Consider the following 19,796-nt stretch of genomic DNA (forward strand, 5'->3'; position numbering starts at 1 on the left):
AGAGAACCGTGTGCCCCTGTCTGTATTGTCTGTGCTCTTCATTGCGTTCCCTATTGTCACATCACATTCCTGTGTGAGCTGTGTGTGTGTGTGTGTGTGTGTGTGTGTGTTAGGGGGTGTTAATACCAGATATCCTGCTCTTATTGTCCACCGCCCCAGGTCGACCGCTGCTCAACATGACAGGCTGAAAGAGAACAAAATGGGCCCGTGCCACTGAGCGTGATCACGCGATCGCACGCACGCACACGAGCACACACACGAGCACACACACGCACATCAGCTGCACATATAAAGAGGTATTTAACATTGACGTTTGGAAATTTGATATAAGAAAGATAATTTAGAGAATAATCCATGGAAGGAGAATGTAATGTTTAGGTCGCAATCTATTTATTTTATTGACTTATTTTGACTGAAAAAAGGTTCTAATGGTTCTCCATCAAAATTTGCATTTGCAAAAAAAAATGCATTAAAATAAATTTGATCTGAGACAAAGTATATTGCTGAAATAATAAAGATGTTACTAAGATGTTTTCTAAAGACTTTTTTCTTTTTAATTTACTGAAAAATGATGCATCTGCATCCTTCATAAAATTAAAATAAACATTACAGTGTGAGACCTTACGCCAGGAAATATTGTTATTGCTGCATAACAACACAAAAGGCTGGAACAGCAGGACAAATTAATCACTAGTTCTTGTTGTTATCAAAATTTAAAGATATTTTATTTTTTCCCATAAGAGAAAAAAATACACAGCTTTTTTTGTATTTAAACCCTTCATATGAACAAAATATGTAACAGTGGCAACAACGCCAACAAAATATTAAAAACAACAAAAGTGCAATTAGGAACAAGTTTCTGACACATCCTGTCCCCTACAGTCACTCAGACATGTCCTGTACTACAGCGCCCCCTTATGGTTTACATTTTAAAAGGCACAATTGTTGCCCGGAGTCTTGACATTTCAAATGAAACCAATTTTGTACCATTTTGAGTTTGGTTTTTTTTGATAAAAAGAAAACAAAATAAATTAGGATCAGAAATTTAAGTCACTCAACCACAGAGTGGACAATGGATTCTCCCCTCTAAAGTGAGAGAGTCGGCGAGTTGGGGATTCCCTGAGGTTCATTTTTTGAAAAAGTGCACAAGATAACACAGAAAGGGAAATTGCTGAGATGGATTTTATATTTGACTTTGGGGCTTCCCTGTTTCTGTGCTCGGTGCCCTGCAAACTTTGAAAAACGAAGCCATGCCAGCGGTCCTTTCATCTCCGAGTGACACTATTCAGGCGTCTTTATTCCATCGAGGGACGATGGTCCTGCGATAAGTCCGTCTTTCAGAGATATTGCGTCTGACTTTGATCACGGTCGGAGGAGCGATCTCCAGCTCCAGAGAAGGGCTGGAGTGGGACTTTTTCAGGCCGCCATCATCCTCCGCTTCCTCCCTCACTGAGTTTGCACACACGGCTTTTTTGTCAAACAGGCTCAGCTCTGCGGCGCTCGACACGCCGTTTCCCGTCTTCTCCACCTTCTTCCAGCCCTCAAGCACCTGGATGTAGGTCTCAAAGCGACAAATCTGCAGGAGAACACATGGTTAACTTGTTGGTAATTTTACATTCATATGGGCACATTCTCTCACTCACACCACCTCCTCCTCCACCTCATGCTGAAGGTACTCCGCTCTGACGCGATGCTCCTCCAACTCCTTGGCTCGGGCTTTTCTCCCCTCTGGAGGGTTTTGCTGCAGGTACGACAGGTCTGCCTTGAAGGACTCGAGCATTCCTGTGTGAGACTGCAGCTGACGTTCCTGCACAGGAAGTAGCACGGGGAAACAGATTAAAGCTTTCATGCAAATACACACTTTATGCAAATGGTTGGAAAGTACGGTAGAGCATGGATTGCCAGAATCTTCAGATGGCTAATGAGCATTGTTAACACATTGACTGCTGAAAAAGTTGTTATAATTCAATAAAGAACAATATGTAATACAACTTGTGATTAAAAGGAAATTTAAAGCCTCTAAGAAAGAGACGTGAGAGTGTGTACCAGCGTGTGAGCAGAGTGCGAGGCGGGGAGGATAGGCCTGAAGAACTTCCTCTGTGAGCCGACGGCAGCGGGGAATGGAGGCGAGGAGTGAAGAGCCGAAACCAGGTTGAGGCGACTGATCCACGAGTTCATCTCCACCTTAGATCTGAGCAGGAAACAAACAGGTGCTCTAAAACTGACACAAGCACACACTGTATGTACAGTTTCCCCTCTACTGTGACTTACGAGGCCTGAAAGAGGAAAACCCTCCAATCGGCCGTCTGCAAACGGAAGACGTGCGGCTTCTTGGTGTAGTCGGCTGCCTGCTCGGCCACAGAGTGGTGCACACTCACCACCTCCTCATAAGTTGGCTGATCCCTCCTGTAATCATCCTGACACACACACACACACACACACACACACACACACACACACACACACACACACACACACACACACACACACACACACACACACACACACACACACACACACACACACACACACACACACACACACGGGAAATGACAGAAACGTAATTATAACGGACACAAAAATACATACAAAAGGATTTTCACGTGATAAAACCTGGAGCTGAGTTACTGACCTTCTGTAAGTAAAGAACCATTCCCCTCAGGACTCCGTAGAAAGTCTTCCAGCCTCTTTTCCCCCACGGAGCTGCAACACAGAAACGTTCAGACACAGGTACTAATAACACATCAAAGCCCGCCACAATAAAACACAAAGAAAGGATCAAAATATAGTCCATCGTTATGTTGATGCCGAAGCTTTTTATTGGACAGTGTCCAAGAGAATCCTCAATCACTTGAGAGTTTGTACAATCGTGATTATCACTTTGACTCGTATACTGTCAAACATTAAAACACTTTACAGGATGGGCACCATTTAGAATAAATCATGTTAATCAAACAAACTCAAATTCAATATTAACTATTCCAAAATTAAACGTAGGTTTAAATAAGTAAAACTAAGTTTATTTTCTCTTTTCAAAATAAAAGTTTGGGCAAAATCATAACTGTACCCAAGATAATAGAAAATAGATATTTTCTTGACAAATCCTCCATCACAGGGATCAAACTTCAACGCACACAGCAATCCCCACCTGACACAGGATCTACTCTTGATGTTCTCTTATGTACCAGACGGTCCGAGTTTACCTTTAAAAATCAACCTCAGAGGCAACATGAGCCGGACTCACTGCGTTTGCCGTCAATGTCTGCGTGGAGCTTCCTCTGGAGGAATCCTTCTTTGACCACCGGGGCCTTTTTGTCATGAGGAACATCCTGGAAGGGGTTGGCTTTTAAATGCAACGGTGCCGTGTCTCCTGAATCCTCTTCCGGCAACACAGAGCTCTTCAACTCCTCCTCGTCACTTCAACACACAGGGGGAGAGGTTATTACGTTTGAAAGTAGAACGTTATGTGAGACACAGGAACACTCGACGAGAGGAAACAGATGACGTCGACTGTCCACTTACATGGCCCATTCCAGCGGCTCGCTCTTGATGGAATTATAAAGACTCTAAAATGTAGACGGAGAAGAAAAACTCAAATGACATTTTCATCCACAGGGACTTGACGTTGCTTTGATAAAATGTGTTTTCAGCCAACTTCAATAAAGTCATTACTTTCAGGAGATCCTTGCTGAAGTTTTCACCTTCACTCATCCCATCCAGGTTGGACACGAACTTCGAGGAGGACATGGATTTTCCGGCATGCTGTCGACACGCGCAGGACACGTGAATCAGAAAAACAGTTACATGTCAATTTTTTTTACAATTTCTTTTACGGACATAAATGTCTCACCTGCCCGTGCAAGTCAGTGTTGAGAAGCATTAATGCACACGTCAGAGCCAACGTGGCACCTGAGGATATAAAAAAAACAAGTGATAATGACACATGAATCTCTCACAGTGTGTGAGTACACGCTGCTGCATCTCATCATGACTCTAAAGTAAACAAGTCTCTCACCTGAGGAGGAGAAGGCGTCGGGGTTGCACTGGTGAAAGCGGTAGGCGAAATGCTGCAGCACACGCTCCCTCTCCTGGCTCTCTCCTATCAGCACCACCACTCTCAGAAAAGACCTGAGAGCGAGCGAGAGACGCCGAGAGGGAGTAAGGTTTACAAGGTGTTTTATGAGTTTTGTCAAGAGATATGTCATTGCATGCAGGCGAAGCTCTACGTCGGTGATTCTCACCTCAGGGCTTGATCCAGAGTTTGCCCGGTGAAGTCAAAGAGTTTGAGGTATTCCTCTCCGACGGCGTGACTGAAGTCATTACTGAGCAAAGTGAAGAAAAAAACTGTATGAGCGTTATCGTGAAATGTCAGAATCCATTTTATAATCACCTGAATAAGTATTTATTGTTTTAATCGCCTAACGGGACAACATTCTTTAAAAAGAGCTTTTAAGCTAAACTGGAAGAAAAGGAGGAAAATGTGGTTGTGGACAAAAAGGCATCATGTGACTTCTTGAATATGATGCCTGTAGGCATGTAGAGGAAGTCTGTGACCGTTTCACGCAACTCAAAAAAGTAATTTAATAAATAATTTAAATAAACTTGTAATAAATAGATACCTCACACTTTTATGGTGACCATATGATGACGTCACACACTTATTTTGGATTATTTGTCTAGTGAGCAAACACAGTTTCCATTCATTAACTGATGCTACATTGATATACAATATTAAAAGCCAGTTTTAAATCTGCACGTGTTTTTCAGCGATGCAGCAGAAAATCTTCTGCGGCCAGTTGTGGCTTTAGATGCAGTGCTCCTATCGCCGTCACCTTTCATTCATGAACAAAGAAATATCGGGAAAAAATTGAAAGCGTGCACTCACTCTTTATCCAAGTGCTTCACCACATCCACACGTTGGATCCCGTCCAACTTAAACAGCTGTTCAGCGAGGCGGCTTGCCATCTCTCTGTCCACCTCACCTCCATTCAAATGAGGCACGGCTGTCTCGGGACGCTGGCGTTGCTCTCCGGTCGCCATAACCGTGTGTACATTCCCATCCTCTGAGCCTCTTGGTTCTTCATCCTGATGTGACGTCTCATCCACCGCGGCCACCTGCTCGAACTCAGCCTCAGCAGTCTGCTGTGTGAGCTCAGTCTCCGCAGACAGCTGCTCTCTTACTTCTGACTCATCTGAACTCTCCGACTGCACGAGCTGTTCGGAGAGCCTCGGCTCCGTCGGCCCTGCAACCTCGGGGTCTTCGGCTTCGACACAAACTGTCTGCTCTGACGGAGTAGACTCCTCTACCGTCTGCTCTGCGTTCTCAGGTTGGGCCGACTGTTTCGTCAGTTCTATCTCTGGTGACTCCTCCAGATGCTGTGACCGTCCCAGCAGGTCGGAGTGTTCCTGGATCGGCTCAGGATCTTGTTTCCAGCTCGTTTCCAGCTGCTCACACTCGGGTCGTTCAGGCTGTGGAGAAGTTGTCTGCCCACAATCTTGTTGCTCCAAACAACTTTTCTCCTCCTCTTGTAATTTTTCTACCCCCTCTGCGTTTTCTGCCTCCTGTATTGTTGCTTCTTCATCGTCGTCGTCCACAGCCTCTGGCTGCTCAGGTTCCACGTCATGATCTACATCTTCACACATTTCTGGCTCTTCAGTCCAAACCGTGGGGTCTTCATGTGACGGTTCCAGTATCTCTTCAGTCGCCGAGTCCCAACTCTCCTCCACAAGCTCTGACCGTAGCAGATCAATTAGCTTATCTTGGTTCAGGGTTGGTCCAGTATCATCAGTTTGTAGTGGCTCTGCAGAAACCTCCCTACAAAGTATGGATGAAATACACAATGTAGTCAATGATAAACGTAATTAAAGCATTTACTTTTAGCACACACTTCCTGTTCCCCTTCCCACGATACTCACACATCACTCAGACAGCTCAAAGTCTTCGCCTCTTCACTGTCTTCGGCATAAAACGCGTCTGTCACACTCTGCTCCTCTTCTTCTTCTTCACCTCCCTCCTCGTGAACTTCTTCAGTCTCTCCACTGTTTGCTGAATTTTGCCTCTCCTCTGAGTGTCCCTGTCCAGTCAGCAGAACGCCGGGCCCCTCCTGTTCCTCTTCGAGTTCCGCCTCGTCTTCTGAACTCTCGCTCTCATCAATTGTATCGATCAAGTACACAGTTTCCACAGGAGCTGAGGTCACGTCTGAGTGTCCGTCGTCTTGTTCTGATTCTGTCCCGAGTGCGATTTCTGGAATATTTTTGCAGCTCAAAATCAAATTGACTACAATTAACAGTATTTAAAAAGGTAGCAAGAAAAATAAAGAACATTGTGCAAAGGTGTTGCTCTGTGGTTCGTACCGTGAATGCTGTCAGGCAGCTCGTGTGTTGAACCTTCCTCTTCCTGTGTCGTCGGCTCTGGCACATCTGCGGCATCACATGGCTGGAAATTGCAACACAGACCATCATCGTGAGCATGAGCTGTGCGAGAAAGACTTGTGATCGCCAGTGGCTTTATAAGTAGGTAGCTGCGCTGCAAGCCTCATCTGACAGACACGATGTGCGATCTATCCCTCACACTTCTGCTCGGCCTACTACAGTGACGCAAACATGTGTATTTGAAGACATGAAGACACCACTTGGTGAGAGGGAAACGCAAGAGTGACGGGTTCATGATACAGGAAACTGTATCTAAAGGCGTGTTCACAGACACAGAAATTAATGAAAGCATTACACCTCTTTACATTATCTCTATATATATATATATATAAAAACAGGAAATTACCTCATAACCATTTCCTATCCCCTCAACATTTGAGTTTGGAAGCTGTGAATCAAACCCATCTGGTTCCTCTCTCTCCTCCTTCATGACAAGCTCGGAGCCGTCGTCCTCAGGTTGGCGAAGTGCCGGGGGAGCCGCGTCTAGACTCGTCACGCCACCAGAGTACAGCTCATTGGCCAGGCTCCTGTCGGTCACCAGCGAGGGCTTCTCTGCAAAGGGACCGGGCATGTCCCACTGCACGGTGGCGAAAGAGAGCGTAGCACTGGCACAGGTCATGGGACGAACCGGCCATATTATCTGCTCCCACTGCTCTGCCTCCTCGGGGGTCTCTCGTCCCGTGTCTGGGGACAGATTGAGGTCATCTGTCCCGTGTTCCGGGTTTATCTCCACCTCGGTCTCATCCAAAACAAAGGCCTCCTGTTCTCCATTGATGTACTGATGGTCTATACAGGTCCATGAGTCTTGCTCGGGCTGCTGAAGAACTGAATCTGTACTATGTAGCAGAGAGGAGCACAAGATTTCCTCCTCCATTAGCGTCTCTTTCAATTGCGTAGGGGTTTTTTTTTAGGTTTTGGTGTCTCCTTATCTTCTATACGAAGTTCGCGTGGATGTTCATTTTGTAAGGCTGCACAAGTGTGAAACTCTGAGGCATGTTACAACCTCCAGTGAGTCCAAGCACAGATCTGTGGGGGAGAAAAGAAAGAACCCAATAATGTTAAAAAAATAATAATAATTCAACCACCTCCCCCTAATCTTAAACAGCACAGGAAATGAATCCCTTGAATTTTGGGTCAGACTCATTCGGCTCAAATAAAACCCCTGGTGTTGCACCATAACAGAAACAAAAAACTGTTCTGTTAAAGTGATTCTTCCGTCAACTTTGTGAATGCCACATTTAAAAATAAAAACTTTTTGGGGAACCTCCAGGTCTATGAGCTGTCAGACAGAAGGCCATTCATGGCAGTTCTCTATTTTTGGTTGAAGAGCGATAGTGATGATCAGATATGGTATGCCTTAGATATTTCTATTCATCTGTGAGAAAAAGAGTACATTTAAAACTAAAAAGATCAGCATTCTAAATTAAATACAGTATCCTGACAAATATACTCCGCAGACTCACCACACAATCCAGTGTCCTTTTTATCCCATCCTGATCATTTGCCAAATATTCTCTGTATCTTGACACGGCATTGCACATGTACTGTGCAACAGACTTCCAAGTGAAATGTCTCAAAAGCTTGTTTGCACTTCCTGACCACAGACAGAGAGACCGAAAGACAAAGAGGCAGAGAGATAAAAGTGCATGTGCGGGTGTGTATGTGCGTGTGTGCGTGTGTGTGTGGGGATTAAGAAGCGAGAGGCGGAGGGTGGGGTTGAGGGGTTGTCCTTCGTAAAGCAGTTTAACTGTCTGCTTAGCATGTTTATCATTTTATCATTGTGCTGCTCTGTGACCCTGGCTGATGGATAAACTACAGTCTAAACTTGTGGTCGCCACCCGTTGTCAACACAAACCAAGGGCATCTTTTCCCAGCAACAGCAAGTGAACAGTTGAAGCATCATTCATCAAATCGTATTTTGTTTCTGTTCTCTACTTCATTTTTAGGTTTGATCTCAACTTCTTCCTCTCTCTGTCACACATCTTATTTTTTCTATTCACGTCATGCAGCCAACATCCGGGACAGACTTTGACCACAAATTTCCTGTGTGGGTGCTTATTTCTCAGTTCCTGTGAGGGTGCAACAAGTGCTTTGGTTAATGTACGAGAGCTAACCAAGATTAGGAAAGAGGATCATCTGCAAATGACACAGAAACAAAATGAGTGGAGATACAGAAAGTTTGCAAACTGAAAATTGTAGATGCGAAATTGTCTCTCATGATGATTTCAAGCGAGAAACTGAAAATTAAATTATTTGGGGCATTCCAGCATAATTCAGTATACAGATGATGATCCCTTGTTTCACCTTATAACACAGTTAATCTTCTGTGTGTGTGTGTGTGTGTGTGTGTGTGTGTGTGTGTGTGTGTGTGTGTGTGTGTGTGTGATGGTGTATTTAGCAGCGTTGTTGGGAACAAAAACTGTAGCTGTCTGCTTCATGACAGTGGTCTGCAGTAAGAAACATTTTCAGCCTCTTGAAAGAAAGAAAGAAGAATAAATTGGATTATACTGTCAAGCAAATATTTAGTTTGCCCAAAATTAATTAAGGGCAAAGTTGCCTACTCGCATGGGAAGTTTACTCAGGGAGAGGATGATGAGCACATTAAAGTGCATATATATAAAATTAAATCATGCCACAGAGGACAAAATAAAAGGAGGAGCAAAGCCACTATGGGTAAAGTGAGAGTTGTGGAACAACCTATTATGTATGTGCAATAACATAATTTGTCTAAATACCACCTAGAATTTCATTCATTACCACCAGTGACCATGGCCCAAACATAAACTTAAACATCTGAACATTTTCAAACCTCAAAGAGCAAAAAAAACCACACAAAATAGAACAACCCGTCATTAGGAGGAATCTTTTCGACTGTGAAGCATGACTTACCCCCTCCAGGCTCTTTAAAGCAGCATCATGTGATCAGCCAGCTTGTGAGGTTTTAAGTCAAGTCTTGTGTGAGGGGAAGGCTCACCAGTGTGATATACTGGGTTTATACTGCTGTGCCTTGACAGATAAAGTCACACATATACACACAGGCGCATACAAAATACCCCTCAGCGGATTTTGTCTGAACCTGCTCCACACAACAAACCAGCCACACATCCACTCTTTTAAAACCAGGCCTCTCTTAGTCTGTGGTGTCGCGTTAAGATGCATGCAAAGTCGCAAGTCCTAGTCTGGACCTCCTCCTCCTCCTTCTTCTTCTTCTTCATGCTTCCTGTCCATTTTGGAGAAATCCTGATCAGGCTTCCGTCTCTTTCCGTCCCGTTCGCCTGTCAGCAGTTGTGGCTGGAGGAGGAGGAGGAGGGGGGTGAAAGGGGGAGAGGTTATAGGAGAATGAGAAGGAGAAAGCAGCTGAGCGGCAACAAGGAGGAAGAGAGAGGTACGCTGCCATTTGCAGATGACTCAAGAGCTCGGAGACACCTGAGAGGCCCGGGTCCACGCCCACAGCCCCGAAGGCATGCGAGCAGACATACATACATACAGCACAGTACAGGTTTGGTGAGGGGAGTGGCTCAGCTCCATTCCTGCAGATGACACAAGGAACAATGTGGCAAAACCAGAAGGAGGCCAGACTCAACGTGCACACATGCTGAGTGGATGTGGACAGACGTGTCTGATTTAACACTAGTGACACAGACAGGCCTGTGTCTCCACAGTGCAGCCGTGGAGACCTGGTTAGTTCACACAGTAGCCCCTGGTCAACACAAGGTTAACCTAAAACAACAAGACAAGATAAGACAATATGAAAAAGATAATAGTTATAATACTTAACAGTTTAAGCCTTTAGCATATGCACAACCAACATTACTCGCACGATTAGCGTCGGTTACAAAACCCATTATTAGCGTCGTTAGCAGCGACACATAGCAATATGTTTAGCTAAACTAGCTTAGCATTTTACAAACAAATTATTAGTATTAGCACTTCTGTTGACGTTGTGGCCTGAGGCTATGGTTGTTAGCCTCAACGTACTAACTAGCACCGTCGCTGATTATAGAAGCCATTAGTATGACGTTACGTCGTAGCTCATTACATATTAAGCATCATTAGCCTTAGTATTATTGTAATTGAACTGTTGACAGGGACATGTTAGCATGGTTAGCATTCAGTTGATATTAAAATTAAAACAGTAGCGTTACCCATCACTTATGTGAGCGTCCGTGTTAGTGGTTGCAGTAGCTGACTCAGTAGTAGTGTGCTAGTAGTAACATTAGTACTAACTTAATAGTGCTGCTGTGTTTTTTTCAGTTTGTTATTTAAACACTAATATCACCGCGGTCATTAAACGTGAACAGTGTCTGGGTGACGCCTGCTGTGCTATGACGAGGCCCCCGCTACTGCGGCGACTCCCCTCCACACCGCCGGGGGGCGCTGTGGGCCTGAGCGGTGTCGGCAAAAACAGGGGAAAAAAACTCTCCTCTCCGTCACTCTCCTGCGCCTGACCCTGCTTTGTTTGTTCCGCACACGGCAGCAGCAGCAGGGCTGGACACACACACACCCACCCCTTAGAGTGTGTGTGTGTGTGTGTGTGTGTGTGTGTGTGTGTGTTTTTTAAATGCTCCAGATACTTTCAACCGTGTACGATCGCGCCCAGTCACCCCCAGCCGCAGCCGCTCGGTCTGCCATGGCCCAGTCGGGGGACCTGAAGACCTTCCTGGAGTCGTCTCTCAACGAGATCTTCAGAGCCACCGTGAGCGACATCCTGGACTCGGTGGACCGGACCCTGTCCGAGTACCAGGGCACGATACACAGGATGGAGGCGGAGAACGAGGGCCTGAAGCGGCTGCTGCTGCTCGCGCAGAAGGGCAGGGAGACTGCAGGCAGGGGTACGGTCGGTGAAATACCGGAGGGAGCAGCGTCATGCAGCCACTAACCTTTTGTCCGAGCTCGTCCTGCAGACTCAGCCGACTGGGCTGCTGCAATTCCCCCCATCCAGACATAAACACAGGGCTGCAGAACCACAGTAAACAGACAGCGAGCAGATGTAAACAACGCTGCACGCTCTCAAAACGGGGCTATGACAAACAAATTAGTGAGTCGATTAGTCAATTGATTGGTTGATCAACTGGCAACCATTTTATTTGACATTCAATTAATCGGATCAGTTGCCAATAACAGATCCAGCTTCTGGAATATTTTATGCTTTTTTTTTTTAAGTTTGCAGATGTTGATCAGATAAAACAAGCATTTTGAATATAGGCATGGTCTGTGAGGAATTGTAACCTTGAATCAAGTGAGAGATGTTGGAACTTAATAGCTGCAAGTCAGAGAAAAAAGCAATATACGATATACAATTAAAAATGTAATACAATTGCTACTACTACGAATAATAATAATTAGAATATGTGGAGACAAAAATGTTTAAAAGGACAGTGAGTGTTTGGTTTATGTTTGTCAGGTGATCCGAATCATTACTTAAAATTACTACCTATGTTGTTCTGTATCTGCTGGATGTATAAATAATCAGAAATAATTTGATATGTCAGTGTTTTCAGCTCGCTTGCTCGACCCAGTAGCCAAAAACAATCAGTGACTGTATCTAAAATGATCCTACATTCAAGTCACTTGTTGATTTTCACAATGTCATTCAGTGACTGTTTGAAAAGTATTGTTTTTAATTACAATTGAAGACATGAATGACTCAAAGTCACCGTCTAGAATATTTTGTTCATCATTTTGACCTTTCATTTTTTACAGATATACTACTTGAACAAGACGCCACCGAAAATGCCTCCGAATGGAACAGTCGTCCGATCAGCTCCACCCAGTTCAAGATGTCCATATGCAGCAGTGACAAGAAGAGCTGCAGGAGGAAGCATAAAGACAAGATGAGGGAGAGCATATCCTTGCCCTCCTGTTTTCTTCAGACAAATCACATAGTAGAACAACCATGTGTCAACACGACGGAGGTAAGTATGTCCACAGAAAATGACTTGATGTGCGTGAAAACCGAGCCTGGCCTGGAGGAAAACTGTGCTATTGACCTCTCCCAGCCGCCAACGCTTCTCAATCTGACGACGATGCCAGTGAAAAATGAGAGCATGGAGGTCAGTTGTGACAGTCAAAATGCGTATGCACCTCTGCTGCCACCTTCAGGCACCGAACAACAGTCCAAGGGCAGTGACTGTGACTTTAAAGTCACCATTGTTTCTGACAGCTACATGCAGGATGGACACTTCATTAAGACAGAGGAGGAGGAGGTGGAGGAGGAGCAGAAAGTGGTGTTGCAGAATAGCAATGATGACTCTTTCTACAAGCAAGAGTTGAAGCATGTCTTGCAAAATTCCCCCGAATCACTTGGAGATCCTGAGGGAGAGAGCAGCCAGGTTCTAGAGCCAGAAGGTGAGACGCACGATGAAAACAATTCCCCCGCTGTTCCTGCAGAGGAGTTACCAGAGAACAACGACAACTTCTTGCGCTGTCCCACCTGTCCCAAAACCTTCAGTCGGGCAACCTCGCTCAACACCCACATCAAGACTCACAGCGCTGAGAAGGTCCACAGCTGCAGCTACTGCGGTAAACGCTTCGGCCGGGCGGACCTGCTCAAATCCCACAAACGCACCCACACGGGAGAAAGACCCTACTGCTGCACCGTCTGCAGCAAAACGTACGCCCATCCCAGTCAGCTCAGGATACACAAACGCATTCACACCGGAGAGAAACCGTATTGCTGCTCGCACTGTGGGAAGCGCTTCAACGAGCACAACCAGCTCAAGGTCCACTTGCGGACGCACACAGGGGAGAGGCCTTACAGCTGCCAGGAGTGCGGCAAAACGTTCAGCAACGCGGGAAACCTGCGCATACACGAGAGGATCCACACCGGGGAGAAGCCGTACTGCTGTGCCCAGTGTGGGAAGAGGTTCAACGGCCTGGGCGACCTCAAAACCCATTACCGGATTCACACCGGAGAGAGGCCCTACAGCTGCGAGCTGTGTAAGAAGACCTTCAGCCAGGCGGGCCACCTCACCATACACATGCGGATGCACACAGGGGAGAGGCCGTACAGCTGCAACGAGTGCGGCAAGAAGTTCACGGTGGCCAGCAGCCTTAAACTGCACCAGAGGACCCACACGGGAGAGAAAGAGTACAGCTGCACGTACTGCAGCAAGAGCTTCAGCAGGTCGGGACACCTGAAGAGGCACGAGCTGGTCCACACCAAAGAGAAGGTGTTCCTCTGCAGCCAGTGTGGCAAGACTTACACGGACCAGTCCTCCCTGAAGAAGCATTTGAAGATGCATGCGGCAAAGGAGCAGAAGGTTCCGAGCGAGGGAAGCAACAGCGAGCCCGAAACGAACCCACTCCGACCGTCGGCCTCCGAGACGCTTTCAGACACTGATAAAACCGAAGCAGTCGATTGATATAAACGCCGAGATCCAAAGCTTTGAACCACATCAGACTGCTTACATGATGGAGGTAAAGACACTGGACAAGAGATTGAACAAACACCGACATCAGCTGTGTGACAAGTGACAGGTTCACCAGTTTGCGAGCTTATCAGACACCAGAACAATACGCTGCAGTTTGTAATGTTATGCTTTTTTTTAAATTTAGCTGGAACCACTGTGGCCTCCGTCGCTCTGAACACAGTCTAAGGCTGCGTTATTTTACTGTCTTAACACGGACATTGTATTTCACACTATTTACTGTGATCTTCTTGAAAAAAAAGAAAATGGCTGCTGCTCTGAGTTGTAAAATCCTGTCTAAGAAGATTACACACTGTCGTGTAGCAAGTAAGTGTCTGATCATCCTTCAAACTTATTTATCCGTTAACCAATCTGGACGATACCTGTGATGAAACTCGACGATACACTCCATACAGTGCTGTTTGAACACGGGACTAAATATTTAGCAATACTGTATAATCAATTATTTAATTTTGATTTTGGCAGAAAACAGGACCCTTAAAAAAAATTTAAATGCTCGCTGTATGTTACCAAAATGTTGGTAGGCTATGTGTTTACAAAATGCTTTATAGAATTATTGATGATTGATTGCAATGTCTTTTAAGTGGGCGGGGTTATGTCCATCCACCTCGCTGAAATGTTCCCACAAAGTTGATTAAAGAAATAATCAGTTGTTGAAGATGCTTCTACACACACACTTATATACTTGGTAGCCAGCGAGTTAGAAACTTGTACTGCTCAGTGATTTAAGGTGACAGTTAATATAATGCTGTATATAGCTTTAACTATACAGTCAGAAGTCTGATCCATTGACCTGACGAGAATGTATTTGTGTAATAATGTCGCTGCAAATATTCAGTTTCGATCGAACAACTTTTAGTGGTCAATTAATAACTGTTTTCTTAGCTGATCTCAAAAAATGTCAAACTTCTCGTCGCTTTAGGCTTTTCACTGTAACACCGGGACACGTCTCTTACCATGAATAATGTACAACTGACGCAGGAGTAAAAATTTCATGTTCACGATCATAGAACTGTTGTTTATCATGGCAACTGGTTGATAATCCCTGGCACAGCAATGTATTTATTACCAGGAATTTATTGTGATTGACTTTTGTGTGATTTGTGTCTAAATTAAAGAGAAACATTAATCAAAACACAGTGGACTTACAGGTCTGGTTTTATTTTACATGAAATTCAATATGCAGTAAATTCACTAAGTAAACATTATATATATATACTGTATATATTTGGAGCACCCAGGAAATCAAGAACAAAAGTGAATCCATAAGTGACAGTGCATAATTCAGTGTCTCTATTCACTGAGGCAAATGAAAATTGAGGCTGTAATTTCACACGCGCACACAAACAAACACGTGTGGACACAGAGGTTTAGGTTCTCGCCTGTTGAACAAAGTGATGTAAAGTATGATTGTCCTGTCAGAAATTTGGGAAATATATGCAGTGAGTTTTGAAAAGGCTATCTATCTATATTCTGTGTTTTCCTCCTGATTATCTGGTCTCAGATATAATTGGAGTCAGTGGGAAGGAGGCTGTTCCTGTTGCTCAGAGACTTGTTGTTCAAAGTCGACATTGTGTCAAAGAAAAAAAATATGCTTATAATTTGGAGACCAAAAATTATGTGGTAAGTGAACTTTGTGAAGTTTAAATGAGTCAATTTGCAAGTTCAAGATAACAGAAAAATTGTCGAAAAAAACTTCAGATACCATCCGTAAAGCATCTGAAGTGCATTATCTGAAGAAGCTGCATACAAAAAACATGATGGTGAAGTAGCGGAAAGCTGGACATTGAAATAAAATCCCTTTGAAAAGTGAAATTTATTTACAGGTATTTTCTTTAATATTAGACAGATGAAGGTTTAAATGGTTTTAATGGAAAGAAATCGGTCTCCGTTATGTGAACGAGTGATAACAAATCAGCCACTGAGGTCCACGCTGAACAAGACACCTTGACTGAAATTCCAAACAATGCGAGACTATGCTGAAGACGTACTGTACATGTATCATACGTGTAGAAAAAGTGAAAAGGGATGTAAAATTGCACGCATTCCTATCGCTTAGGGTGTCAGACAAACGGGATGGATTTGTCTAGAATATGATGTATAAATTGTGTTATAAATAGCTGAACAGCTGAAGTAGCTGCAATTCTAACCTGCCCCCATAGACGACCACAATAAATCTGATCTGTCAGAAAAAAGCATAAAACGTAAACTGCAACTTTACAAGCTATCAAAAAGCTGAACGCAAATGTTAACCATTTTAAAGCTCAAAAGTTTCTTTCTGAAGTGATTCAATTTCATAGTTGAATATTTTGCAAAGTATGACATTTATCTAAAAAACAGAATTAATCCAATAGTTTCCTAGTTGAGTCAATCAATTTTCTCTATATCTGATAAAGCAAGAACATAATCTATTCTCTTGTATTTCACCGTATCAGCATATTCATATTACAATCAACAACTTTTGCAACTTGTCCCTATTGGACATGAGTCGTGCTTGTGCGACAACAGTCGAGGCTCCGCGGCATCTTCTCCTTGGAGAGGTAGAGCATGGGCTGAATGGTGCTGCTGAAGTCCATCAGGCCAAAGGCGAGATAGTGAATATAGCAACTGAACACGTCGGCAGAGAAGTAGTCCTGGAACGGGAACAGTGCCACGGGCGGGAAGTAGTTGAACACGATGATGGCCAGGATGATGAGGACCATCTTGAAGGCCCTCTTCTTCACGGGGTGCTTCTCGTCTCGGCCGGGCCCGGACTGCCGCAGCACCCAGAGAATAGTGATGTTGCAGAAGACCATGAAGGCGAACGCCGTCAGGATCATCGCCGTGAAGACCTTCTCAAAGTGGGCAATGTTGCCCACGCATTTAGCGGCGGCGTAGGCCAGAGTGATCAGCCAGACCGCCATGGCCAGGACTGCTCTGTGCTGGCGGTCCTTGAGCTCGGTGAAGGTGATGGGGTGGACCACGGCCACGTACCGGTCCAGGCAGATGCAGGATAGGAACAGCGGCGAGGAGTCTTTGATGCCGTAGAAGAAGCGCAGGACGTACCAGGTGCTGCTGGTGGTGAGGAAGACGATGTTGGCCAGCTCCAGAGGAGGGATGAGACAGAAGAGCATGTCCAAAACCGCCAGGTGAAGGATGAAGATATCTGAGGTGGACGAATCGCCCTTGTTCTTGTGGATGAGCCACAGCACCGTGAGGTTGGCCGGGATGCCCAGGAACATGTTGATGAACTGCAGGCCCAAGTACCAAATGATGACGGTGGGCATGTCTTTGCAATGCTCGTAGACCGTCTGTTGAGGGGTAACGTTGAGGGGTCTGTGAGAGACCAAGAGCACAGAGGAGTTGATGTAAAAGACCTCCATGACCGCCGGATCACAACAGAGTCTTCAGAAGACAAACCAGAGGAACAGGGATCTGTCAGAGAAACACACGAGGGCAATCAACACTGAATTAGAAAGAAAGATGATGGGTAAAATAATCAATGTTAAAAATAAGTAATAATGTTGCTCTGAAATTGTTTTTCTTATCAACTAAAACTAAAATACTTCAGTTGGTAACACACAAATGAATTAAGTTTAACTTAAAGTTAACAAGTTAAGACAATAAATAACATTAAGTTGAACAAACTTAATTCATTTGTGTGTGTTACGAATTTAAGTAATTTATTAAAAGTTGGTAAGCAATTTGGGGGCGGCTGAATTAAAGTGCCAGTAGTCAAGAGATGGCAGGAAATGAAGTGAAAGTTCTTTCACTTCAACACCCCAATGGTTGAAATACATGTCAGCAATTTAATATCAAATGCTTTTATGAAATTAAGAATTTTCTTTTTTTTAAATTTAATCTATTTGCTCAATAAGTGTGACTTCATTTAAAAACACTTTATTCCCTTTTTTCTATAAAGGACAAAAAACTGTACTCAGGTCTCATGTGATGGCGTCAAAAGCCAAAAGGTTTGGGAAACGACTGTTGTATGTCTGTAGTAATATACTTTAATGTTATATAATATATACTTTAATGTTCGAATTAGTAGAACAATGTTCTATTGTTATTGTGATATTACCGATCACCTTCATGTCATATTATACTTATCTACTCTATTTTCCATGTTATTTTAATGTAGATTTTCACCAGTGCAGATTAAAACCAACAGTCGTTGAAGATTGAATGCAATAAACTCTTATCAGGCATCGCACCTTTATTCTGCAAAATTAACTTTTCTGTAAAAGCGTATTGATAACGATAGACTACAATAACTATACAGCATGCTTTCTTTGAAAAATTCATTTAAATAACCTTTGTGTACGAGTTAATGCAGTGGGTCAGAAAATAGAAAAGACAAACATGATGCTGGTTTTCCATTAAAAGAAAAAACTAAAAAGAAAAAATCTCAACTTATTTCTATGCAGGGATGTTTGGTAAATGAAGCCTCTTACCTTGAAATTTTATTTTTGACTTTTACCAAATTGATCTCCTTTGGCCTCAGCTGACAAAAGTTTCACCGTCTCCACACAGACTTTGCACTCAGCCTCGCAGCGCGGTAAGGGGCCACACGTTTTGAATGTGGCTTTAAACGGCCTCGCAGACTTGTTTGCCTGCATGTTTCCACCAGGTCAACAAGCAGCATATCACGCTATCTCTGTATCGAAGGGTGACATGTAAATGTGCACCCTGAATGCAAACACAACCTCGTCTCCTGCGGAACATATGGACTAATTAAGTCCGTGCTCCCACAGTATTGCCACAGTGAAAGATCTGAAGGGGCGACTGAATAACTCACCCAATACAGAGGACAAACATGTTAGATTGCAGTGTTTGTATTCAGATGGAGATGTCAGAAGATTTTTAATGCCAAATGACACTCACCTGTTCTGTTGGAAGCAGCTCCACCCTCCCAATGTGAATGGCGGTCCCCTCTCTCCGACTAATCCTTGTGCACCGTGTCCGTCCCAGTGTGAGCAAACACGGAGCCCTCAACCTTAAAATGAATGGAAAAGAAAAACATCTTTTGGAAAATGACCCAACACTTCAGGGATCCCGCTCCGTCCGATCATCCAATCACAGTGTTGAGGCGAGGGTGTGGCAGCTGAAGATCCTTGTTAGGCGCCTGTACACCCGTCGCTCCTTTGAAATTAAAGAAATGAAACTATCATAAAACACTGAGGAGGACTGTCACTTGAGTGGTGTGAAAGTGTAAAAGTGATTTGAGCTTATTCAAAATAAAAAAATAAAGGTTTGTGTGGAGGATGTGTGGAGGATCATCCATTCACACCTATTGGCAGTGATGCAACAAACCGATGGCGCCTGACTGGAAAAATCGTCAGTAAACAACTGATGCAACAGTCCAGAAAATCACTTCTGATTCAATTCAGTGTAACGATGAGTAACATGTTACGTGAGGCTGACGCGTCTCGCGGCCTGATGTCTGTCGGTGGGTTTGGGTTTTGTCGCCCGATTGGCAGAACAGGGACTGGAAACTACACTAATGACCTTGTTACTGTTATGTGTGTGTTTGTCATCTTCACACCGTCTGCTGTTTTTGTGAGTTTCCACCTTTTAGTTTGTTCATTCGTAAGTCAGCGGCGAGGCTGATGCGTAGATCAGACTCATTCTACAGCACGAAAAAATAATGTTGACCCGGTCACGAATGAACATACTACAGTATGTTGTGTGTTTGACCAGCCTGGCAGGCCGTCTGTTGAAACTCGACCCAGGTTTGTTAACTTGTGTGTGTCTCTCTATCTGAACCTGTTTGTCCTAGTGTCAGGTTCTCAGGATGTGTGTTTCCCTCCTATGAGGTAGAAGAGTCTCACAGGTTTGCTAAATTCTGCATCAGAGCAGAAAACACACACTGCAGCAGCAGCAGCACACATCTACGACTGTGCCACAAGGCCCATTTCAGATATTCAAGCTTCTTGGATGTGTAACTTCTCATCC

At 44.2% G+C, this 19,796-nt stretch overlaps 3 protein-coding genes across 4 annotated transcripts; 1 reads left to right on the forward strand and 2 right to left on the reverse strand.

Annotated features, from left to right (window-relative positions):
• Positions 1-1,110: 1,110 nt before the first annotated feature.
• LOC118284788 (PH and SEC7 domain-containing protein 4) lies at positions 1,111-10,713 on the reverse strand. 2 transcript variants are annotated; one of them, XM_035607831.2, is made up of 17 exons: positions 10,578-10,713; positions 9,322-9,723; positions 6,779-7,458; positions 6,355-6,436; positions 5,917-6,244; positions 4,886-5,815; positions 4,242-4,322; positions 4,016-4,128; positions 3,851-3,909; positions 3,673-3,762; positions 3,523-3,566; positions 3,245-3,417; positions 2,633-2,703; positions 2,272-2,417; positions 2,047-2,191; positions 1,661-1,807; positions 1,111-1,576 (listed from the first exon to the last, which is right to left on the reverse strand). In XM_035607831.2, the coding sequence occupies exons 3-17, from the start codon at positions 7,304-7,306 to the stop codon at positions 1,286-1,288; spliced, it is 3,228 nt and encodes a 1,075-aa protein (XP_035463724.2). In that variant the 5' UTR covers positions 7,307-7,458; positions 9,322-9,723; positions 10,578-10,713; the 3' UTR covers positions 1,111-1,285. The 2 variants fall into 2 exon arrangements, with proteins under 2 accessions (XP_035463724.2, XP_035463723.2); XM_035607830.2 differs by lacking the exons at positions 9,322-9,723; positions 10,578-10,713 and adding an exon at positions 7,896-8,108.
• Positions 10,714-10,846: 133 nt separating this feature from the next.
• Positions 10,847-15,001, forward strand: LOC118284789 (zinc finger protein 436). The gene is made up of 2 exons (XM_035607832.2): positions 10,847-11,264; positions 12,136-15,001. Exons 1-2 carry the CDS (start codon positions 10,994-10,996, stop codon positions 13,794-13,796), a joined length of 1,932 nt encoding a protein of 643 aa, XP_035463725.2. The 5' UTR covers positions 10,847-10,993; the 3' UTR covers positions 13,797-15,001.
• A 137-nt stretch (positions 15,002-15,138) lies between these two features.
• On the reverse strand, positions 15,139-18,412 carry LOC118284790 (proteinase-activated receptor 3). Its single transcript, XM_035607834.2, has 2 exons — positions 18,296-18,412; positions 15,139-17,276 (listed from the first exon to the last, which is right to left on the reverse strand). The coding sequence occupies exon 2, from the start codon at positions 17,222-17,224 to the stop codon at positions 16,337-16,339; it is 888 nt and encodes a 295-aa protein (XP_035463727.2). The 5' UTR covers positions 17,225-17,276; positions 18,296-18,412; the 3' UTR covers positions 15,139-16,336.
• Between the last annotated feature and the right edge of the window lie 1,384 nt (positions 18,413-19,796).

Source organism: Scophthalmus maximus, chromosome 20 (assembly GCF_022379125.1).
Source record: "Scophthalmus maximus strain ysfricsl-2021 chromosome 20, ASM2237912v1, whole genome shotgun sequence".
NCBI classification, from domain to species: domain Eukaryota; kingdom Metazoa; phylum Chordata; class Actinopteri; order Pleuronectiformes; family Scophthalmidae; genus Scophthalmus; species Scophthalmus maximus.